Source organism: Pan troglodytes, chromosome 6 (genome assembly GCF_028858775.2).
Source record: "Pan troglodytes isolate AG18354 chromosome 6, NHGRI_mPanTro3-v2.0_pri, whole genome shotgun sequence".
NCBI lineage: Eukaryota > Metazoa > Chordata > Mammalia > Primates > Hominidae > Pan > Pan troglodytes.
Window position 1 is genome coordinate 108,809,067 of NC_072404.2, and position 17,188 is coordinate 108,826,254.

General features: G+C 50.7%; 2 protein-coding genes and 1 non-coding gene across 12 annotated transcripts in view; 1 reads left to right on the forward strand and 2 right to left on the reverse strand.

Annotated features, from left to right (window-relative positions):
* The first annotated feature begins 89 nt into the window (after positions 1 to 89).
* On the forward strand, positions 90 to 10,845 carry BUD31 (BUD31 homolog). 4 transcript variants are annotated; one of them, XM_001138119.6, is made up of 6 exons: positions 90 to 234; positions 1,263 to 1,398; positions 2,295 to 2,417; positions 7,375 to 7,497; positions 8,674 to 8,840; positions 10,620 to 10,845. In XM_001138119.6, exons 3-6 carry the CDS (start codon positions 2,324 to 2,326, stop codon positions 10,668 to 10,670), a joined length of 435 nt encoding a protein of 144 aa, XP_001138119.1. In that variant the 5' UTR covers positions 90 to 234; positions 1,263 to 1,398; positions 2,295 to 2,323; the 3' UTR covers positions 10,671 to 10,845. The 4 variants fall into 4 exon arrangements, with proteins under 4 accessions (XP_001138119.1, XP_009451972.3, XP_001138290.1 ...); XM_001138290.8 differs by lacking the exon at positions 90 to 234 and adding an exon at positions 337 to 475; XM_009453697.4 differs by lacking the exon at positions 10,620 to 10,845 and having other exon boundaries at positions 8,674 to 8,984.
* On the reverse strand, positions 5,226 to 5,326 carry LOC112209931 (small nucleolar RNA U13). Its single transcript, XR_002944917.1, has one exon. It is a non-coding gene; the product is annotated as a small nucleolar RNA U13 (small nucleolar RNA).
* PTCD1 (pentatricopeptide repeat domain 1) overlaps positions 10,364 to 17,188 on the reverse strand; it is a 28,637-nt gene continuing 21,812 nt past the window's right edge. For 6 of the 7 annotated variants that reach the window (XM_009453695.5, XM_063814755.1, XM_003318617.6 and 3 more), the window contains 3 exons: positions 16,011 to 16,832; positions 14,987 to 15,169; positions 10,364 to 11,378 (listed from right to left, as the gene is read on the reverse strand). In XM_009453695.5, the coding sequence (XP_009451970.5) occupies positions 11,196 to 11,378; positions 14,987 to 15,169; positions 16,011 to 16,832 (1,188 nt within the window). In that variant the 3' untranslated portion in view covers positions 10,364 to 11,195. Of the gene's footprint in view, positions 11,379 to 11,928; positions 15,170 to 16,010; positions 16,833 to 17,188 lie in introns of all 7 variants that reach the window. The other variant, XR_010158598.1, reaches the window with a different exon arrangement.

The window sequence follows — 17,188 nt, forward strand, 5'->3', positions numbered from 1 at the left end:
CCCCAGTCTCTCCGTTCGGGAAGACGCGTGGCCCTGCCTGCCACCCACCGGAAGTGAGGGCAAATGGCAACAGCGGCTCTGGAATTCTATACAGGCATTGCTGAGGACACCTAAGATGACGCAATCTCCGCGCGGGGGGGGGCAGGGCTCCGCAAGGACCTCATGCCTTAGAGATCGCCTGAAGAGCGGAAGCCTTCAGTCGAGAAGCAGCTACCCAAGGTCCAGGAGCTTCTGGTATGTGTTTTCCCTCTGTTCTCGATTACCTTGGCAACGGCTGAGGCGGGAGACCGGTGGTCTGCACCGTCCTGGAGGGAGATATGAGTGGCTGGACTCTCAGCCAGCCACTGGGATGTGTTCGGGCTTTGGACCTTGAGGCCGGAGAGAGCTCCCGAGAGGAGGCGGCGCCACGTTCGTTCTTCTGAGGGGACGGTAGATTTGGGGGTTTTCCTCTAGGATTCTCGCGCCGTTTCCTCTGGTAGGAACGTCTTCTGTGTTCTGATTGTTTTTCTAAGCTGGGTTCAGATGCTGTCCTTTTTATGAGTTTTCCCTACAATCCTGCACTATCTTCCTTCGCTCCCCCTCGCCTCCTTCCCCTAGCGCCCCAATCTCTCTTAATCCTCCCGGCACATCTTTCTTCTCGATCTGATTACCTCCTACCTCCTCTTTCTCCTCGATCTGGTTACCGCCTACCATTTTCACCTCCGGGAGGCCTCTTCTGACTTCCAGGCTGGATCAGGGCCCTCGAATTTCCCTGGGTCATAGAAAAGCGATCATTCTCTTGTCACAGACTATGCGCCTTGGGGCCGAGACCAGAATTCACCTATTTCTAGCTTCAGCGTAGGGGAGACTAGTGCGAAGACCACTGATTTGGGAGTCAGGAGCCCTCCAGAGTCAGGCTTTGCAAATTCTCAGCTGTGTGACCCTGATTCTACCTTATAGAGTTTGATTCCTCCTCTATATGGTTGTTTTAGAGAGTTCATGAGAGGAGGCTCTGTGGGCGGGGTGGGGGGGGGGTTTGTAAAGTGTCAGTACAGAAGGGAGTGACTGAATGAATTTGAGAGAGATGAATCTGTTATGCTGAAAGGTAAATACTTAACCTGGGTTCTCTCTGGCAGCAAGGGAATGCTGTGTGGTTTGAAAAACTCTTTGCTATTTAGATTGGGATCGGCCTCTTGTATGGGAACTACCTGACTTTATGTAATACGTTGTTTGGTGTGAAAGAGACCTTGGCAATCAGCCAATCCACTGCCCTCATTTTACAGAAGAAACAGGACCAGAGAGGGAAGGTGACCTGAAAGTCACAGAATAATTTTTTAGAGCTGAACAAGAATCCAAGCCTGCAACTGCAGAGACGAGAGATCTTTCTGCTGTCTATACTCTTGGAAAGCACATCCTAAGGTACTTTGATTTTACAGTCATCTTTCCCTTTTTATTTTATGTTTTGTTTTGTTTTGTTTGTTATTGAGACATGGTCTCACTCCGTCACTTAGGCTGGAGTGCAGTAGTGTGAACATGGCTAACTGAAGACTTTCAACCTCCTGGGCTCAAGTGATCCTCTTGCCTCAGCCTTCCGTGTAGCTCAGACCACAGGCACCCACCACCATGCTCAGTTAATTTTTTTGATTTTTTTTTTTTTTTTGGTAGAGATAGGGTTTCACCTCATTGCTCAGACTGGTCTCAAATTCCTGGGCTCAAGTGATCCTCCCATCTCAGCCTCCCAAGGTGCTGGCCAAGACCAGAATTACAGGCATGAGCCACCGTGCCTGACCTTCCATCTTTGCCTTTTTAAATACTCACCCCCATGGCTCCCCGAGTCACAGCCCTCCTTATACTCTATTGTAATTGCTTTTTCTCTTGTCTGTCTCTTTGCTAAAATGTCACCTTCTAAGGGGCAAAGGCTTAACTTTTGTTCTGTGTTCCCAACATCCAGTATAGGGTTAAGCTTTTAGTTGAAGTTAGCTAATGACAACAGCAAATGTCTCTTAGGCACACATTATACACCAGGCATGATAGATACAATTATAATGAAGTCTTTGCAATGACCACATAAGGTAGCTTCCATTATCCCCATTTTACAGATGAGGAAACAGAGGCTTAGGAAGGTTAAGTACCTTTCTGAAGATCACAGCGGGTAAGTAGCAGAGCCAGGATTTGAACACAGTCTGGGTGCTGAGCCCTGTCCCATAGCTGTGACCCTATGCTGACTCAAGGAAGTCAGCCTGTACCAAAATAATGGCTGGCAAAGGCCTTTGGGGATTTGAGACTCAGAAACCAATTCATTTTTTTTCCCCCAGATCTTTGCAGATTATCCTGTGGAAGGAAAATGCCTAAAGTCAAAAGAAGCCGGAAAGCACCCCCAGATGGCTGGGAGTTGATTGAGCCAACACTGGATGAATTAGATCAAAAGATGAGAGAAGGTGAGTAGGGGAGTTCCTGTCTGGGTAGGCTGGGTCCAAGGGTCACAGGCTTAGATGCCCCCAGGGGACAGGCATAAATGCAAATATAAAAAGAGAGTGGTCTACTAACACTGACATGTTGTGTTTGCTTATGAACTTGGGGAAATACTGTAAGTGCCCGAAAATAAGATAACATTAATGAAAAGGTCCTCAGAAAAGGTGTTTTTTTTGTTTTTGTTTTTGCCAACTCGAATATAAAAGGTTATGAAATATAGATCAAATAGTCTACCTATAGTTATTTACTATTTTGGTTAGATATATATTTAAAATCATACAAAACATATTTACTTGGAAGTGCTATTCCTTTTCAGTATCATCGATTAGTCTTTGCCGCATCTGTTTTCTGTCACTTCCTTGTAAATGGCGTGTGATCCTGCTTTGTGAACCCGTGTCCTATGCTGTCTTTGGAAATTTTATCTGAAGCCACAAGCATCTGTTGGCCTTATATGATCACAGTGTGGCCACTTACCAATTGACTTTTTTATTTTTATTTTTTGAGTTGGAGTCTTGCTCTGTCTTCCAGGCTGCAGTGCAGTGGCGTGATCTCGGCTCACTGCAACCTCTGCCTCCCGTGTTCAAGTGATTTTCCTGCCTCTCAGCCTCTCGAGTAATTTGGATTACAGGCATGCGCCACCATGCCCGGCTAATTTTTGTATTTTTAGTAGAGATGGGGTTTCTCCATGTTGGCCAGGCTGGTCTCGAACTCCTGGCCTCAAGTGATCCACCCACCTCGGCCTCCCAAAGTGATGGGATTACAGGTATGAGCCACTACACCCAGCTGAAGTTACTTTTTAAAGTAGCTTTTGAAATGCTTGCTTGTAACTAACCTAATCATGGTTATTATGAGGTCGTACCTCCAGCAGTAATTACTAAATTAAATCAATGTTAAATTACTTTGCCCCTTTTTAAAAAAACTGTTGGTACCAGATAACTTCTATTAAATACTCAGTACTTGTTTTGCAGTTTAGATTTGGATGGGCCTATTGCAGTAATCACGGTCATTTTGGGCTGAGAGATTTCTTCCCGAAACAGCTCTTTATCAAAATAAAGGAAATGGGAGCATGCTGGAATAGAAGAGATTTTGCGAGTCCTTGAAAGTAAATTAACTTCATCTTCTAAAGGGTGACTTTTGAGGGAAGGAGGAACCCTACTTTGTGTTTAGATATTCTTTACCTCCAGACAGAAATATTCTTTGTTCTGTTTTTCTTCTTTTTGTTTTTGTTTTGAGACAAGGTCTCACTTTGTTGCCCAGGCTGGAGTGCAGTGGTTCAATCACAGCTCACTGAAGCCTCCACCTCCCAGGCTCAGGTGTTCCTCCCACCTCAGCCTCCCAGGCAGCTGGGACTACAGGCATCCACTAACACGCTTGGCTAAGTTTTCTTTTCTTTTTTTTCTTTTTTTTTTTTTTTTTTTTTTTGAGACGGAGTCTCGCTCTGTCACCCAGGCTGGAGTGCAGTGGCGTGATCTCAGCTCACTGCAAGCTCCGCCTCCCAGGTCCACGCCATTCTCCTGCCTCAGCCTCTGGAGTAGCTGGGACTACAGGCGCCCGCCACGATGCCCAGCTAATTTTTTTTTTTTTTTTTTTTGTATTTTTAGTAGAGACGGGGTTTCACCATGTTAGCCAGGATGGTCTCGATCGCCTGACCTTGTGATCCACCTGCCTCAGCCTCCCAAAGTGCTAGGATTACAAGCATGAGCCACCGCACCCGACCAACGCTTGGCTAATTTTTTGTAGAGATGGGGGTGTGTTAGTCCATTTTCATGCTACTGATAGGCATACCTGAGACTGGGCAATTTACGAAAGAACGAGATTTAATGGACTTACCGTTCCATGTGGTTGGAGAGGCCTCACCATCATGGCAGAGGCCAAGGAGGAGCAAGTCACGTCTTAACATGTGTACCTGCTGAATCTTTACTACCTGCTTTTCTGCTTGGATCACAGCATTCTGTTTGTTGAGCTGAATTGTAATTCCTAGGTAATAGAATGGCTTAAAAGCTGGAGACAGGGAGGGATAGTCTTCTTGACCACTCTTCGCCCTTCTGTTCTTCCCTAAAAACTGAGGAGGTCATAGACAACGATGAACTTGTGACTGCTAAGAGAGAGAGAACTGCCTTGTGGCAAGTATGAGCGCCACCTGATCCTGCGTGTGTTGAAGGAGCAGCTTCTGCTGTGGCCACTTCCCTCGGAACCTGTAGACTGGTCTAGTTTATTTAGCTTTTCCTCAGCCCTAAAGGACTTTGGCTGGGAGATGAAATTAGAGGTGCCTTCAAGATGATTAGGATGCCCATCTGTGGGCCTAGAATTATCTTGATTAATTATTACGCTGTAGAAATAGATCTGAAAGCATAGGGACCAAGGTTGGTTTTTTGGCTTTTTTTTGTTTGTTTTGTTTTGTTTTTTTTTGAGACAGGGTCATCTGTCATCCAGGCTGGAGTGCAGTGGCACAATGTCAGCTAACTGCAACCTCTGCTTCCCAGGTTCAAGCACTTCTCGTGCCTCAGCCTCCCGAGTAACTGGGATTACAGGCATGTGCCACCATGCCCAGATAATTTTTGTATTTTCAGTAGAGACAGTGTTTTGCCCTGTTGGCCAGGGTGTTCTCGAACTCCTGACCTCAAGTGATCCACCCACCTCGGCCTCCAAAAGTGCTGGGATTACAGGCATGAGCCACTGTGCCCAGCCGGGACCAACCTTTTAACAGAAGTTACCATTGAATGTCTTTAAAAATCTATGTTTTCTAATTCTGTAATTAAAAAGACTTTTTTTCTTGTCACATGGGTAATGTGCCAACGTTGTGACAAGGTTTGAGAGTGGCATGTCTCACACATGGATGTGAACACCCAATCACACTCATGAATTACAAAAGGATCCAAAAATAGACATTTTTAATTTAAAACAATTATGTTTAAATTACTTAGCTTATTTTTTATTTTTTATTTTTTTTTGAGACGGAATCTCACACTGTTGCCCACGCTGGAGTGCAGTGGTGCGATCTTGGCTCACTGCAACCTGTACCTCCCGAGTTCAGGCAATTCTCCTGCCTCAGCCTCTTGAGAAGCTGGGATTACAAGCGTGCACTACCACGCCTGGCTAATTTTTTAATTTTTAGTAGTGATGGGGTTTCACCACGTTGGTCAGGCTGATCTCGATCTCCTGACCTCGTGGTCCGCCCACCTTGGCCTCCCAAAATGCCCGGCGGCTTATTCTGTTTTTAAATAACAGCTTTATTGAGATATTAATCATATACTGTAAAAGTGAACCTGTTAAATTATCCAATTAAGGGGTTTTTAGTATATTCACAAAGTTGTACGACCATTGCCACAGTTAGTTTGATGTTTCAAGGTTCATCTGTGTTGTAGAATATATCAGTACTTACTTCATTCCCTTTTTTTTCTTTTTTTGAGACGGGAGTCTCGCTTTGTTGCCTAGGCTGGAGTGCAGTGGTGTGATCTCAGCTCACTGCATCCTCCGCCTCTGGGTTCAAACGATTCTCCCACCTCAGCCTCCCAAGTAGGTGGGATTACAGGCATGCGCCACCATGCCCTGCTAATTCTTTTGTATTTTTAATAGAGATGGGGTTTCACCATGTTGACCAGGCTGGTCTCAGACTCCTGACCTGAAGTGATCTGCCCATCTCAGCCTCCCAAAGTGCTGGGATTACAGGTGTGAGCCACCGAGTCCGGCCAGCCCTGTTTAACTTCTTGAGGAGCCACCTAACTCTTCTGCAGTGGCTCCACCATTTTACATTCCCACCAGGAATGTAGGAGAGTTCCAATTTCTCCACATTCTTCCCAACACTTGTTATTGTGCCATAATTTTGATTATAGTCATCTGTAGGGTCCAGCCCCACAGGGTCGGTGGGTTTCTCCCCGTGTGTGGAGACGAGAGAGCGTAGAAATAAAGACACAAGACAAAGAGATAAAAGACAGCTGGGCCTGGGAATCCCACCAAGATGCGGAGACCAGTAGTGGCCCCAAATGCCAGGCTGCACTGATATTTATTGGATACAAGACAAAGGGGCAGGATAAGGAGTGTGAACCATCTCCAATGATAGGTAAGGCCACATGGGTCACATGTCCACAGGACAGCGGGCCCTTCCCTGCCTGGCACTGAGGCAGAGAGAGAGAGACAGCTTATGCCATTATTTCTGCTTATCAGAGACTTTTAGTACTTTCACTAATTTGCTATTGTTATCTAAAAGGCAGAGCCAGGTGTACAGGATGGAACATGAAGGCGGACTAGGAGCGTGACCACCGAAGCACAGCATCACAGGGAGATAGTTAGGCCTCTGGATAACTGCGGGCGGGCCTGACTGATGTCAGGCCCTCCACAAGAGGTGGAAGAGTAGAGTCTTCTCTAAACTCCCCCGGGGAAAGGGAGATTCCCTTTCCCGGTCTGCTAAGTAGCGGGTGTTTTTCCTTGACACTAACGCTACTGCTAGACCAAGGTCCGCTTGGCAACGGGCATCTTCCCAGATGCTGGCGTTACCGCTAGACCAAGGAGCCCTCTGGTGGCCCTGTCCGGGCATAACAGAAGGCTTGCACTCGTTTTCTGGTCAGTTCTCACTATGTCCCCTCAGCTCCCATCTCTGTATAGCCTGGTGTTTCCTAGGTTATGATTGTCGAGCGAGGATTATTATAATATTGGAATAAAGAGTAATTGCTATAAACTAATGATGAATGATATTCATATGTAATCATATCTAAGATCTATAGTATAACTATTCTTATTTTATTTATTTTATTATACTGGAACAGCTCGTGCCCTCGGTTTCTTGCCTCGGCATCTGGGTGGCTTGCCACCCACAGCCATCCTAGTGGGTATAAAGTGGTATTTATTCATTATCAGTAGTTACTTACAAAAAGAAAATCCTGCGCAGACCGACCCTATTCCCCCAAACACACTGTTTCTCGCCAGCTGAAACAGAACCGCATGAGGGAAAGAGGAAAGTGGAATCTCTGTGGCCCATCTTCAGGATCCACCACCAGAAAACCCGCTACATCTTCGACCTCTTTTACAAGCGGAAAGCCATCAGCAGAGGTAATTAGTCAGTCTCTCTTGGACTTTGAAGCTCGCGTCACTTTTGGAGTTACTGAACTAACCACAATCCTTATTCTCGCAACCTGTGCAAGTCATGGTTTTTCTTACCACGAAAATTAGGGGGAGCCAACGTTGGCTGAGTTTTGTGTGTGTGTTTTTTGTTTGTTTTGAGATGGAGTCTCACTCTGTCACCCAGGCTGGAGTGCAGTGGCGCAATCTTGGCTCACTGCAAGCTCCACTTCCTGGGTTCAAGCGATTCTCCTGTCTCAGCTCCCAAGTAGCTGGGATTACAGGCACCTGCCACCACACCTGGCCAATTTTTGTATTTTTAGTAAAGATGGGGTTTCACCATATTGGTCAGGCTGATCTTGAACTCCTGACCTCAGGTGATTCACCCGACTCGGTCTCCCAAAGTGCTGGAATTATAGGCGTGGTCCACCGCTCTTGGCTTTTTTTTTCTTTTTCTTTTCTTTTTTTTTTTTTTTGAAACGGTCTTGCTCTGTTCCACAGGCTGGAGTGCAGTGGTGCAATGATGGCTCACTGCAGCCTCAACCTTCTGGGCTCAAGGGATCCTCTCACCTCAACCTCCTGAGTAGCTGTGACTACAGGTGTGCACCACCACACCCAGCTAATTTTTAAATTTTTTGTAGAGATGGGCCCTTGGCCCAGGCTGGTTTCTTAACTCAAGTGATCCTCTGGTGTTGGCTTCCAAAAGTGCTGGGATTACAGGTGTGAGGCACCTTGCCTGGCCTAAGTACTTTTTTTTTTGTTCCTCCTCCAAGGACTGTCCCGTTGCAATACTGAATGCCTTTTTTTTTTTTTTTGAGATGGAGTTTCGCTGTCACCCAGGCTGGAGTCCAGTGGCACGACCTCAGGTCACTACAACCTCCGCCTCCTGGGTTCAAGTGATTCTCCTGCCTCAGCCTCCTAAGTAGCTGGGATTACAGCTGCTACCACGCCCGAGTAATTTTTGTATTTTTAGTAGAGACGGGGTTTTACCATGTTGGCCGGGCTGGTCCCGAACTCCTGACCTCAGGTGATCCGCCTGCCTCGGCCTCCCAAAGTGCTGGGATTACAGGCGTGAGCCACTGCACCCGGCCTGAATGCTCTTTTTGATCAAGGGTGGGGAAGATTTTTAGACCATGGCCTGATGCTCTTTCCCCATCTTTTTGACAGAACTCTATGAATATTGTATTAAAGAAGGCTATGCAGACAAAAACCTGATTGCAAAATGGAAAAAGCAAGGATATGAGAACTTGTGCTGCCTGCGGTGCATTCAGACACGGGACACCAACTTCGGGACGAACTGCATCTGCCGCGTGCCCAAAAGCAAGCTGGAAGTGGTAATGTCTGACACTCAAGCTTGGTGTTGTTTTCAGCTCAAAATTCTGCCTTAGTCGACTGCAAGGGATCTTATGTTATTTGGTTGGGCTGGAATGTCGTTTTGTCCCTGGATGTCCTGCTGGCTCTCCCTCATGGGAGTGGGTCCCTGTATTCAGGAATCCATGTGAGGCAGCGTGTGGCTGTGTGTTTGTTAGGTCTGGGGTCAATCTCAACTCCACTTTTGGGCAAATTACTGAACCCCTTTCCTCACTTAGGAAATGGTGGTGAGGAGCCCTAATCCCAAGGTGGTGGCAGGGTGACATCAGGGAAGGACAACCAGTGAGTTCCTGTCCCTTTCAGTCCTCACAGTGATACTTTAACATTACCATCACTATCTTTCCCGCCCCCCCAAGACGGAGTCTTGCTCTGTCGCCCAGGCTGGAGTGCAGTGACGCCATCTTGGCTCACTGCAACCTCCACCTCCCGGGTTCAAGAGGTTCTCCTGCCTCATCTTCCTGAGTAGCTGGGACTACAGGCATGCACCACCACGCCTGGCTAATTTTGTATTTTTAGTAGAGACGGGGTTTCTCAATGTTGCTCAGGCTGGTCTCGAACTCCCGACCTCAGGTGATCCACCCGCCTCAGCCTCCCAAAGTTCCGGGATTACAGGCATGAGCTACTGCGCCCAGCCCACTGTTTCTTCTTTCAGAACTTTCTGTTCCAAGCACCACTCCTAGGCCAGGCGCCTCAGGAGTGGTGCTGAGGGACAGGAGCTGAGCTCCATCCGGTTCCAAGCCCCTCTGAAAGGCAGCTGTGGCCCGAGGCAGAGTCACAGCAGTGGCCGCTCAGTGCAGCCCCTCAGCACAGTTGTTGGCCCCACCGCCCATCTGCCAGCCTGGCCTTCTTTTCCCCAGCTCCACACAGGGGCCTCTTCACATGAGTCCCCTTTATGCTGCAGTGAGACTGACGATGGAGAGCTGTGGCTGGATGCTGAAGACTTGAGTACTGAGCAGTGGGGGCGAGCAAGGGCCGCCTCCCCGACGGAAGACTGGGGTGTTGGTTTTCTGATGGAGGCAGGGACGGGTGGCAGAGTGGCAGAAGCCCCCCTCCTCTGAGTGCCCAGATTCCACAAGGAGTCCAGGTCAGGGGCTGGTGGGCTGGGGTGCTGCTTCAGCCCTGTGGCCAAAACAGCCTGCTGTAGACTTAGCTGGGTTTCACCAGAGGATCCTGTTTACTTCAACAGGATCTTGCTCCTCCAAAAAAAGAACTTGAAAAAGTAAAATAAACACAAGCCACCGTTCTAGGGCTTTCTGGCTGGCCAAGTGTTGGGCCGCACCAGGCCTGGGGGACAAGACCCTTCTTTCTGGGGGGCTCTGGGCCAGAAGGGTGTGACTCAAGTGCATAGTCTCCTGCCCTCTTCCCCCACCAGAGTGTACCAGCCCAGAGGCCCCCCTGAAGTCCCCAAACAGTAGCAGAGCCACCTCTGCTCATCGCAGGGTCTGTCATGCTCACTTAGCAGAATAACGAGACTCATTCACACCGATTTCTTTTTCTTGATTGGCAAACGTGTTGGATTTGCAGAACATATTATAAATAGACATACAGATGTAATCAACAGCAGCTGGTTCTACCTTCATGAGGGAGCCAAATTTTCCCTGTCCAGAGCTGTCAAGGAAGGGTTTCTGAGGTGTGTCCCTATATGGCATGGTGGCAGGTCCTTCGTGGGAGGGTTGCCACGTATGTGAGTGTGCAGGGGCGAGCGTGGCGCAGTGGCATCGTCTCACTGTCCTCTGTTGCAGGGCCGCATCATCGAGTGCACACACTGTGGCTGTCGTGGCTGCTCTGGCTGAGGCTGGCGCGCTCCACCCTGGACTCTGGACTTCGCAGGTTCCTGCCTGTCACGCCACCCCCTTCCTGGGAGCAGCGAGCAGTGCCCCAGGCCCGAGTTGGAGCACGGTCTCTATGGGGAAGGCTTCGCTGTCTATCAGCTGTGATTTGTAAAAATAAAATCTTTAAACCTCTCGAGCCCCACGTCTCTTCTTTCAGAGCATCAGCCTATGGAACCCAGCGGGGCGGCCCAGGCCCCAGGGACCAGATGCCCCAGCCCCCTTGTGGTGTGCGAGGTGACACACAAAGGTAGCTGGAGCTGGAAGTCCCGTGAAGGTGACACGCAAAGGTGGCTGGAGCTGCACTTGGACCTGCTGGGAGCACAGGCACCTTGGGCCTAGTGTGTGTCCTCACCAACACCCGTGACACGCTGCGGCTGTTCCTCAGGGCCTGGCTCTTCCCCCAGGCAGGAGGTGACACCAGCTCACTTGTCCTGGGGCTCCCACAGAGCACTGGGGGCCGAGCACATTGTTCCAGCTGTGCTCCCATCACCTGCCCCCAAGGGCACATCCGTCATCAGCCTCCTTGCCGGTGTCCTGGTCCCCCTGGGGCTTGGTCCGCAACTTCTGCCAGGGGTGCGGGGTTTCCTCTGCGGGCATCACTGTCAGCCACTGCTTGTAATAGGCTCGGAAGCCGTCAATCTTCTCCAGGTAGGTGTTCTTCCCTTGGTACTAGAATTAGAAAAGCGAGGCTAGAATCACTCCTGTTACCTACAGCTAATCCCAAACCTCGGCAGCTGGCTGAGGCCTCAGGGAAGCTGGTGGCTGCCATTTTCCCTTCCGGTGGCTGCAGAGGACAGGGCAGAAAAGCTGTGAACACGCACTATGGGACTAGCTTACTTCAGAGAAACAGGTCCCCGCTGGGTACCCTGGGGCAGGCCCAGAGCCATCTGCCCAACGGCGTTCTTCCCAAATAGGCACCACTGTGCTCCTCCATCCGCAGTTGCCACCCCAGGCCCCCAAGCCAGAATCACTGGGTCCCACGAGCTCTGCCTCCACAGCCTGCCAAGCCCCTCCCCCTCAAAGGCACCTCCCTCTGACCATCATCTCAACACTGCCAAGATAGGCTCCATGAGATATGGGGAAAAAAGCAAAGACACACCAGACACAAACTGAGAGCTGGTAGGGGAATATACCAAAAAAAAAACAGCCAAAAAGTGCTATCCAACATACAGCTACTACCACACAATGACAAAAGGTTTGGCCGGGTGTGGTGGCTCACCTCTGTAATCCCAGCACTTTGAGAGGCCGAGGTGGGCAGATCACTTGAGGTCAGGAGTTCGAGACCAGCCTGGCCAGCATGGTGAAACTCCATCTCTACTAAAAATACTGGATGTGGCGGTGCATGCCTGTAGCCCCAGCTACCTGGGAGGTTAAGGCAGGAGAATGGCTTGAACCCGGGAGGCAGAGGTTGCAGTGAGCTGAGATCACGCCATTGCACTCCAGCCTGGGCGACAGAGCAAGACTCCGTCTCAAAAACAAAAAACAAAAAAAGGTTTGACTCAAAAGACTGGACAATTCTAAACCTTAAGGTGCCGGATAGAGCCTGAAAGCACAGAAAGCAAAACTCAACAGAATCATGAATATAAACAAGTCCACCATCATGAGGGAATATGAGTACAGATGCTCCTGACAGCAGGGTTCCGCCCCCCAAAAACCCATCGTAAATCAAAAATCAATCTGGCTGGGTGTGCTGGCTCACTCCTATAATCCCAGTGCTTTGGGAAGCCGAGGCAGGCGGATTACATGAGCTCAGGAGTTCCAGACCAGTTTGGGCAATATAGTGAAACCCTATCTAAAAGATTAGCTGGGTACAGTGGTACATGCCTGTAGTCCCAGCTCCTCAGGTGGCTAAGGTGGGAGGACTTCTTAAGCCTGGGAGGTCAAGGCTACAGTGAGCCATAATCGTGCCACTGCACTCCAGCCTGGGCAACAGAGTGATTCCCGTCTCTTTAAAAAAAAAAGAAAAAAGAAAATGCGGCACGGCATGGGGGCTCACAACTATAATCCCAGCACTTTGGGAGCCTGGGGTGGGTGGATCACGAGGTCGGGAGTTCAAGACCAGCCTGGCCAAGATGGTGAAACCCCGTCTCTACTAAAAAAAAAAAACACACAAAAATTAGCCTGGTGTGGTGGCAGGCTCCTGTAATCCCAGCAACTCGGGAGGCTGAGGCAGGAAAATCACTTGAACCTGGGCGGCAGAGGTTGCAGTGAGCCCAGATCGCATCACTGCACTCCAGCCTGGGTGACAGAGTGAGACTCCATCTCATAAAAAACAAAAGGAAAATGCATCTATTGCTGGCAACACAGCAGAGGGTCCTGACTTTATGCAAAAGTGATATACATTCAGTAGAAACTAACCCCGCACCAAGTCGATCCTTACAGAGTTACATCCTGATAAAACCATTGCAAAGTTGAAAAATCCTGTGTAGAATCATCTTTAAGTCTGGGACATCTGTCTGTGACTTAAATATGATATGCTTTAGGCCTATGATAGTCTTGTGACTGTCGAGTTGAACCCCTAGTGAGCCCTACGCCAGAGGGAAGAGACAATCCACTAGGAAGATATGCACAACATGTGATCAACAAAAAACCAGTACCCAGAATATATAAAAAACCCTGGAATCAATGAGAAAAGGCTTGCAACCAACAGTTCAAAGCACAGACACACAGTTCAAAAATGCCCAGCTATGCCTTCAGCCAGACACAATTTCCATTGCTGTCCCACCTATTTGTAGGAAGCCCTCAAAATGGCATTCAGGCGTGATACCTGCACGGCGTTCCTGACCCCGCACCCTCTAGCTGTGTGTGTCCCTGCCCATGTACTTGTTTCCGCCCCATCCAGGCTGTGCTTCAAGCCATAGTGGCTCTCGATGCTCCGGAGATGCTCAGCAGAGTGTGATTCGATGGACCCAAAAGCCAAACCCCAGAGCCTGATAGCCTCAGAACAGCAGGGAGAGGCTGTGGCCATGACAAAGCAGATTCCATGACTCTGCCCTGCTCCTGCTGATACAGGAAGTTGAAAGAAATTATTTAGGCAGATGATAAGGGCAACAGAGTCCTTGGCGAAATTTCCCTTTTAATAAAAAGCAGCCCCCAAATAATTTCTTTTCTAACAAAGAGCAGCCTGAAAAATCGAGCTGCAGACATAGATAAGCAAACTGGAAGCTTGCAGGGGTAAATGCTGGCGGCTGTGCCAACAGAAAAGGGCTACCTGGGAGCCAGATATGTTCAACGTGGGGGCCCCATCTTCCCTTCTTTGTCGCCATGTGTACAGTAAAGAACCAGGCAACATGGCGATGGCCACCTGTCTGCATAATAAAAGGTTAGGGTGGGGCACCAGCTTTTATACACGCTATGTAAATGGCACACCTGGTCCAACTAATCTTTTGCGTCCTCTGTAAATCAGACACCACCTCCCCAAGCTCATCTACAAAACCTCTGCATTACACTATGGAAGTGGCAACCCACTTCTCTGGCACCTCTCTCTGCAAGGAGAGAGCTCTTCTCTTTTTTTTTTTTTCACCACCACACCCGGCGAGAGCTCTTCTTTCTTTCGCCTATTAAACTTCAGCTCTTAACCTCTTTTTTTTTCTTGAGACCAAGTCTCCATCTATCGCCCAGGCTGGAGTGCAGTGGTGCGATCTTGGCTCACAACAAATCTCGGGTATTCACCCCAGACAATGACGCCACTTCACTGCCTGCCCAGTCCCTGAGCAAGCGACAACCTGTTTGGAGTACCCAGCAACGTGCAGGTGCTGGGGACCCAGATGAGCACGGCAGACAGCCTCTGCCTCCAGAAGCCTGATACAGGGAAGGCCAGGGCTGCCCATGAGCACATGATCCAAGACTGTAGGACACGGCATAAAGGAACAGAGCGGGAAGGGGGAGGGGAGACTTTCATCCCAGGTCAGAGCGGCAGCCAGCTGGGCATGTCTGAGGGCCACTTAAGCAGAGACCTCCAGGAAAAGTGGGTGCCACCTGAGGCAGCGGGAACACCAATCCCGAAGCAGGCAAGAGGTTGGTGGCCTCTGCGAACTGACAGAAGGCCACTGGGACAGACAGAGAAAGCAAACGCAAGGCTGAGACATGAGATGAGCCACGCGGACAGGGACTCGCAGGCTGTGGTCTACAGACTTGGGTACTGCTCCTAAGGGAAGCTGCTGGACAGTTTCAAGCATGGCAACACAATCCCAAGGGCCAGAACCGGGGTTGGGTGGTGGGGGGAGGGGGTAGCAATGGTGAAGGAGCTGATGAGCTTTTGAGCTTGGGGCACACACCCGGTCAAAGGTGGGAGGGTACTGGGCTGCAAACTCCAGCTGGCGGATGACCACTTCGTTCACCGGGACCCTGTTCTGCTTCATGTCCTTCAAGATGTTGATGAGATAGGTGTAGTTCAGCTTCCTGATGGCCGCGTTGATGAGGGCACTGTAGATGTGAGTGTTGGGGGTCACCTGGGACTTCTAGAACACAGGGACATCGTAGAATCAGCAAGATGATGGCAGCCATTGGGACCCAGCAGCTCCCACCCTCTGTCAATCAAGCTGGCTCCCGGGACCAGCGGCCAGGGCCAGCAAGGCAAACTTGGCAGCAACAATGTGCTGAATATCCCTCTCCAGCAGGAAAGCCAAGCCCAGCCCCTCTGCTCAGCCCTAAAGAAGCTGCGGAAAAGGACGCTCGTGCTGCTCTCAGACACCGACTGACTCAGGCAGAAAATGATGTGGGAGACACCACCTCCTTGCTCCCTGGGGTGGGCTTCCTGGTGACGCACGGTCACCAGGTGGTGGTTGGCCTAGAAAAGTGCAAGCCTTGGCTGGGTGAGCCCGGTAGGGTCCAGGAAAACAGCCAGAGGATGATGGACCTGGGGACACCGACAACCCAGGACGCAGCCTCTGCTGTGGTCGGATGAAATCCACGCAGCACTTCCAATGGGGGTTAGGTGGGAGGCACAGACCTCGGGGGCTTTGAAAACTGCCCACGGCCCCTCAGGAATTCTGAGAATCCCTGCCATACCCCTAGAGTGTTGGGGCAGAGGCCTCTCCCCAGCCCTGTGTCAACCCACGGCCACCTTCTTCCGGATGGGAACATCCGTGTGTCTCTACGCCCAGCCCTGAAGCACTCGCTGGGGTCTGCTTCCCCCAAAATGGGACCAAAGACCAGAAGGTCATTGACCCCACTCTCTTTGCCCCATGCACAGTTCATCCTCTCCAGGTGGGGGGTCTGCAGACCCCTCAAACTTTCCTCCTGAGCTGCAGAGTGCTCCTGAGCACCACGGGTGTCCTGCCCAGGCCCGAGTCCACTCACCTTCATGTCTGTGAGAAGCTGTAGACCGTCCTTCGGCCTGTGGCACCCGATGGCCAGGTTGCAGAATGTCTGCAGGTTGGGGACGAGGCCCCTCTTTGCCAGGACCGGCAACAGCGCCTTGGCCCCCTCCAGGTCTCCCAGCTTGCTCTTCTTTCTCACCAGCGTGTTAAAGAATGTCAGGTCGGCCTCTACCTGGTGCTCATCCAGGAGGGCCAGCAGCAAGGACTCTGCAGGACTCCCGGACTCCACCACCTCGGCCAGTAGCGTGAGGGTCCTGATGTCGGGCTGCTGCCTGTGCTCTGCCATCTTGCTCAGGAAGCCCTCCAGGCCCCCTATCAAGGCCAGCCGGTCAGCTGGGGTGGTCACTGTTCCAAAGGAGACCACTGTAGGGGGAACGGCCCCGGGGGTCAGGAGGTTGACTTCCAGCTCCACGGGAGGTGGCTTCAGGGCCACTGGGGTGAGGGCTGCTGTGTGGCTGGGCTCTGCCTTAGTATCCACCTCTGGTTGGGCCTTGCCGGGCACTCTGGCTTCCAGAGGCTCTGGAGGCCCAAGTGCCTGAGAAGGTTCCAGAAACAGCTGCCTCTCCAGGGCCTCCACATGCAGCATGGCTGACATGAGGTTGCCTGCCTTGGCCTGGGCTGTCCTCCTTGGCCGCTGCCTGCTCACTGGGAGCTGAAGCACAGTCGCCTCCTCCCTGGGCTTCAGAAGCAGCTCTGAGGCCACCTGGGGGTCCCCTAGGCCACAGTCCCGAGCTGCCACCAACAGCAGGTTGTAGCTGTCCCGGCTCGGCTGTAGCCCCAGACTCAGCATCAGCCGCCACACCTGCCAGGGAAGAGACAAACGTCAGCTGGGTGCTCCCATTCAGCAGCTGGGCGCAGGGCTCACGCCTGGAATCCCAGCACCTTGGGAGTTTTAGATGGGAGGATCCCTTGAGACCAGGAGTTCCAGACAAGACCGGGCAACATAGCAAGACCCTGCCTCAAAAAAATACGCCAGGCGCAGTGGCTCACGCCTGTAATCCCAGCACTTTAGGAAGCTAAAGCGGGCAGACTCCTTGAGATCAGGAGTTCGAGACCAGCCCGGCCAACATGGTGAAACCCCATCTCTACTAAAAATACAAAAATTATTGGGTGTGGTATTGCATGCCCACAGTCCCAGCTACTCAGGAGGCTGAAGTG

Bases quoted from the DNA above. Each gene is read 5' to 3' on its own strand.
- BUD31 (XM_009453697.4), top strand. From the start codon at position 2,324: ATGCCTAAAGTCAAAAGAAGCCGGAAAGCACCCCCAGATGGCTGGGAG. The intron at 2,418-7,374 runs GTGAGTAGGGGA...GTTTCTCGCCAG, and splicing joins AGATCAAAAGATGAGAGAAG to CTGAAACAGAACCGCATGAG. The intron at 7,498-8,673 runs GTAATTAGTCAG...TCTTTTTGACAG, and splicing joins GCGGAAAGCCATCAGCAGAG to AACTCTATGAATATTGTATT.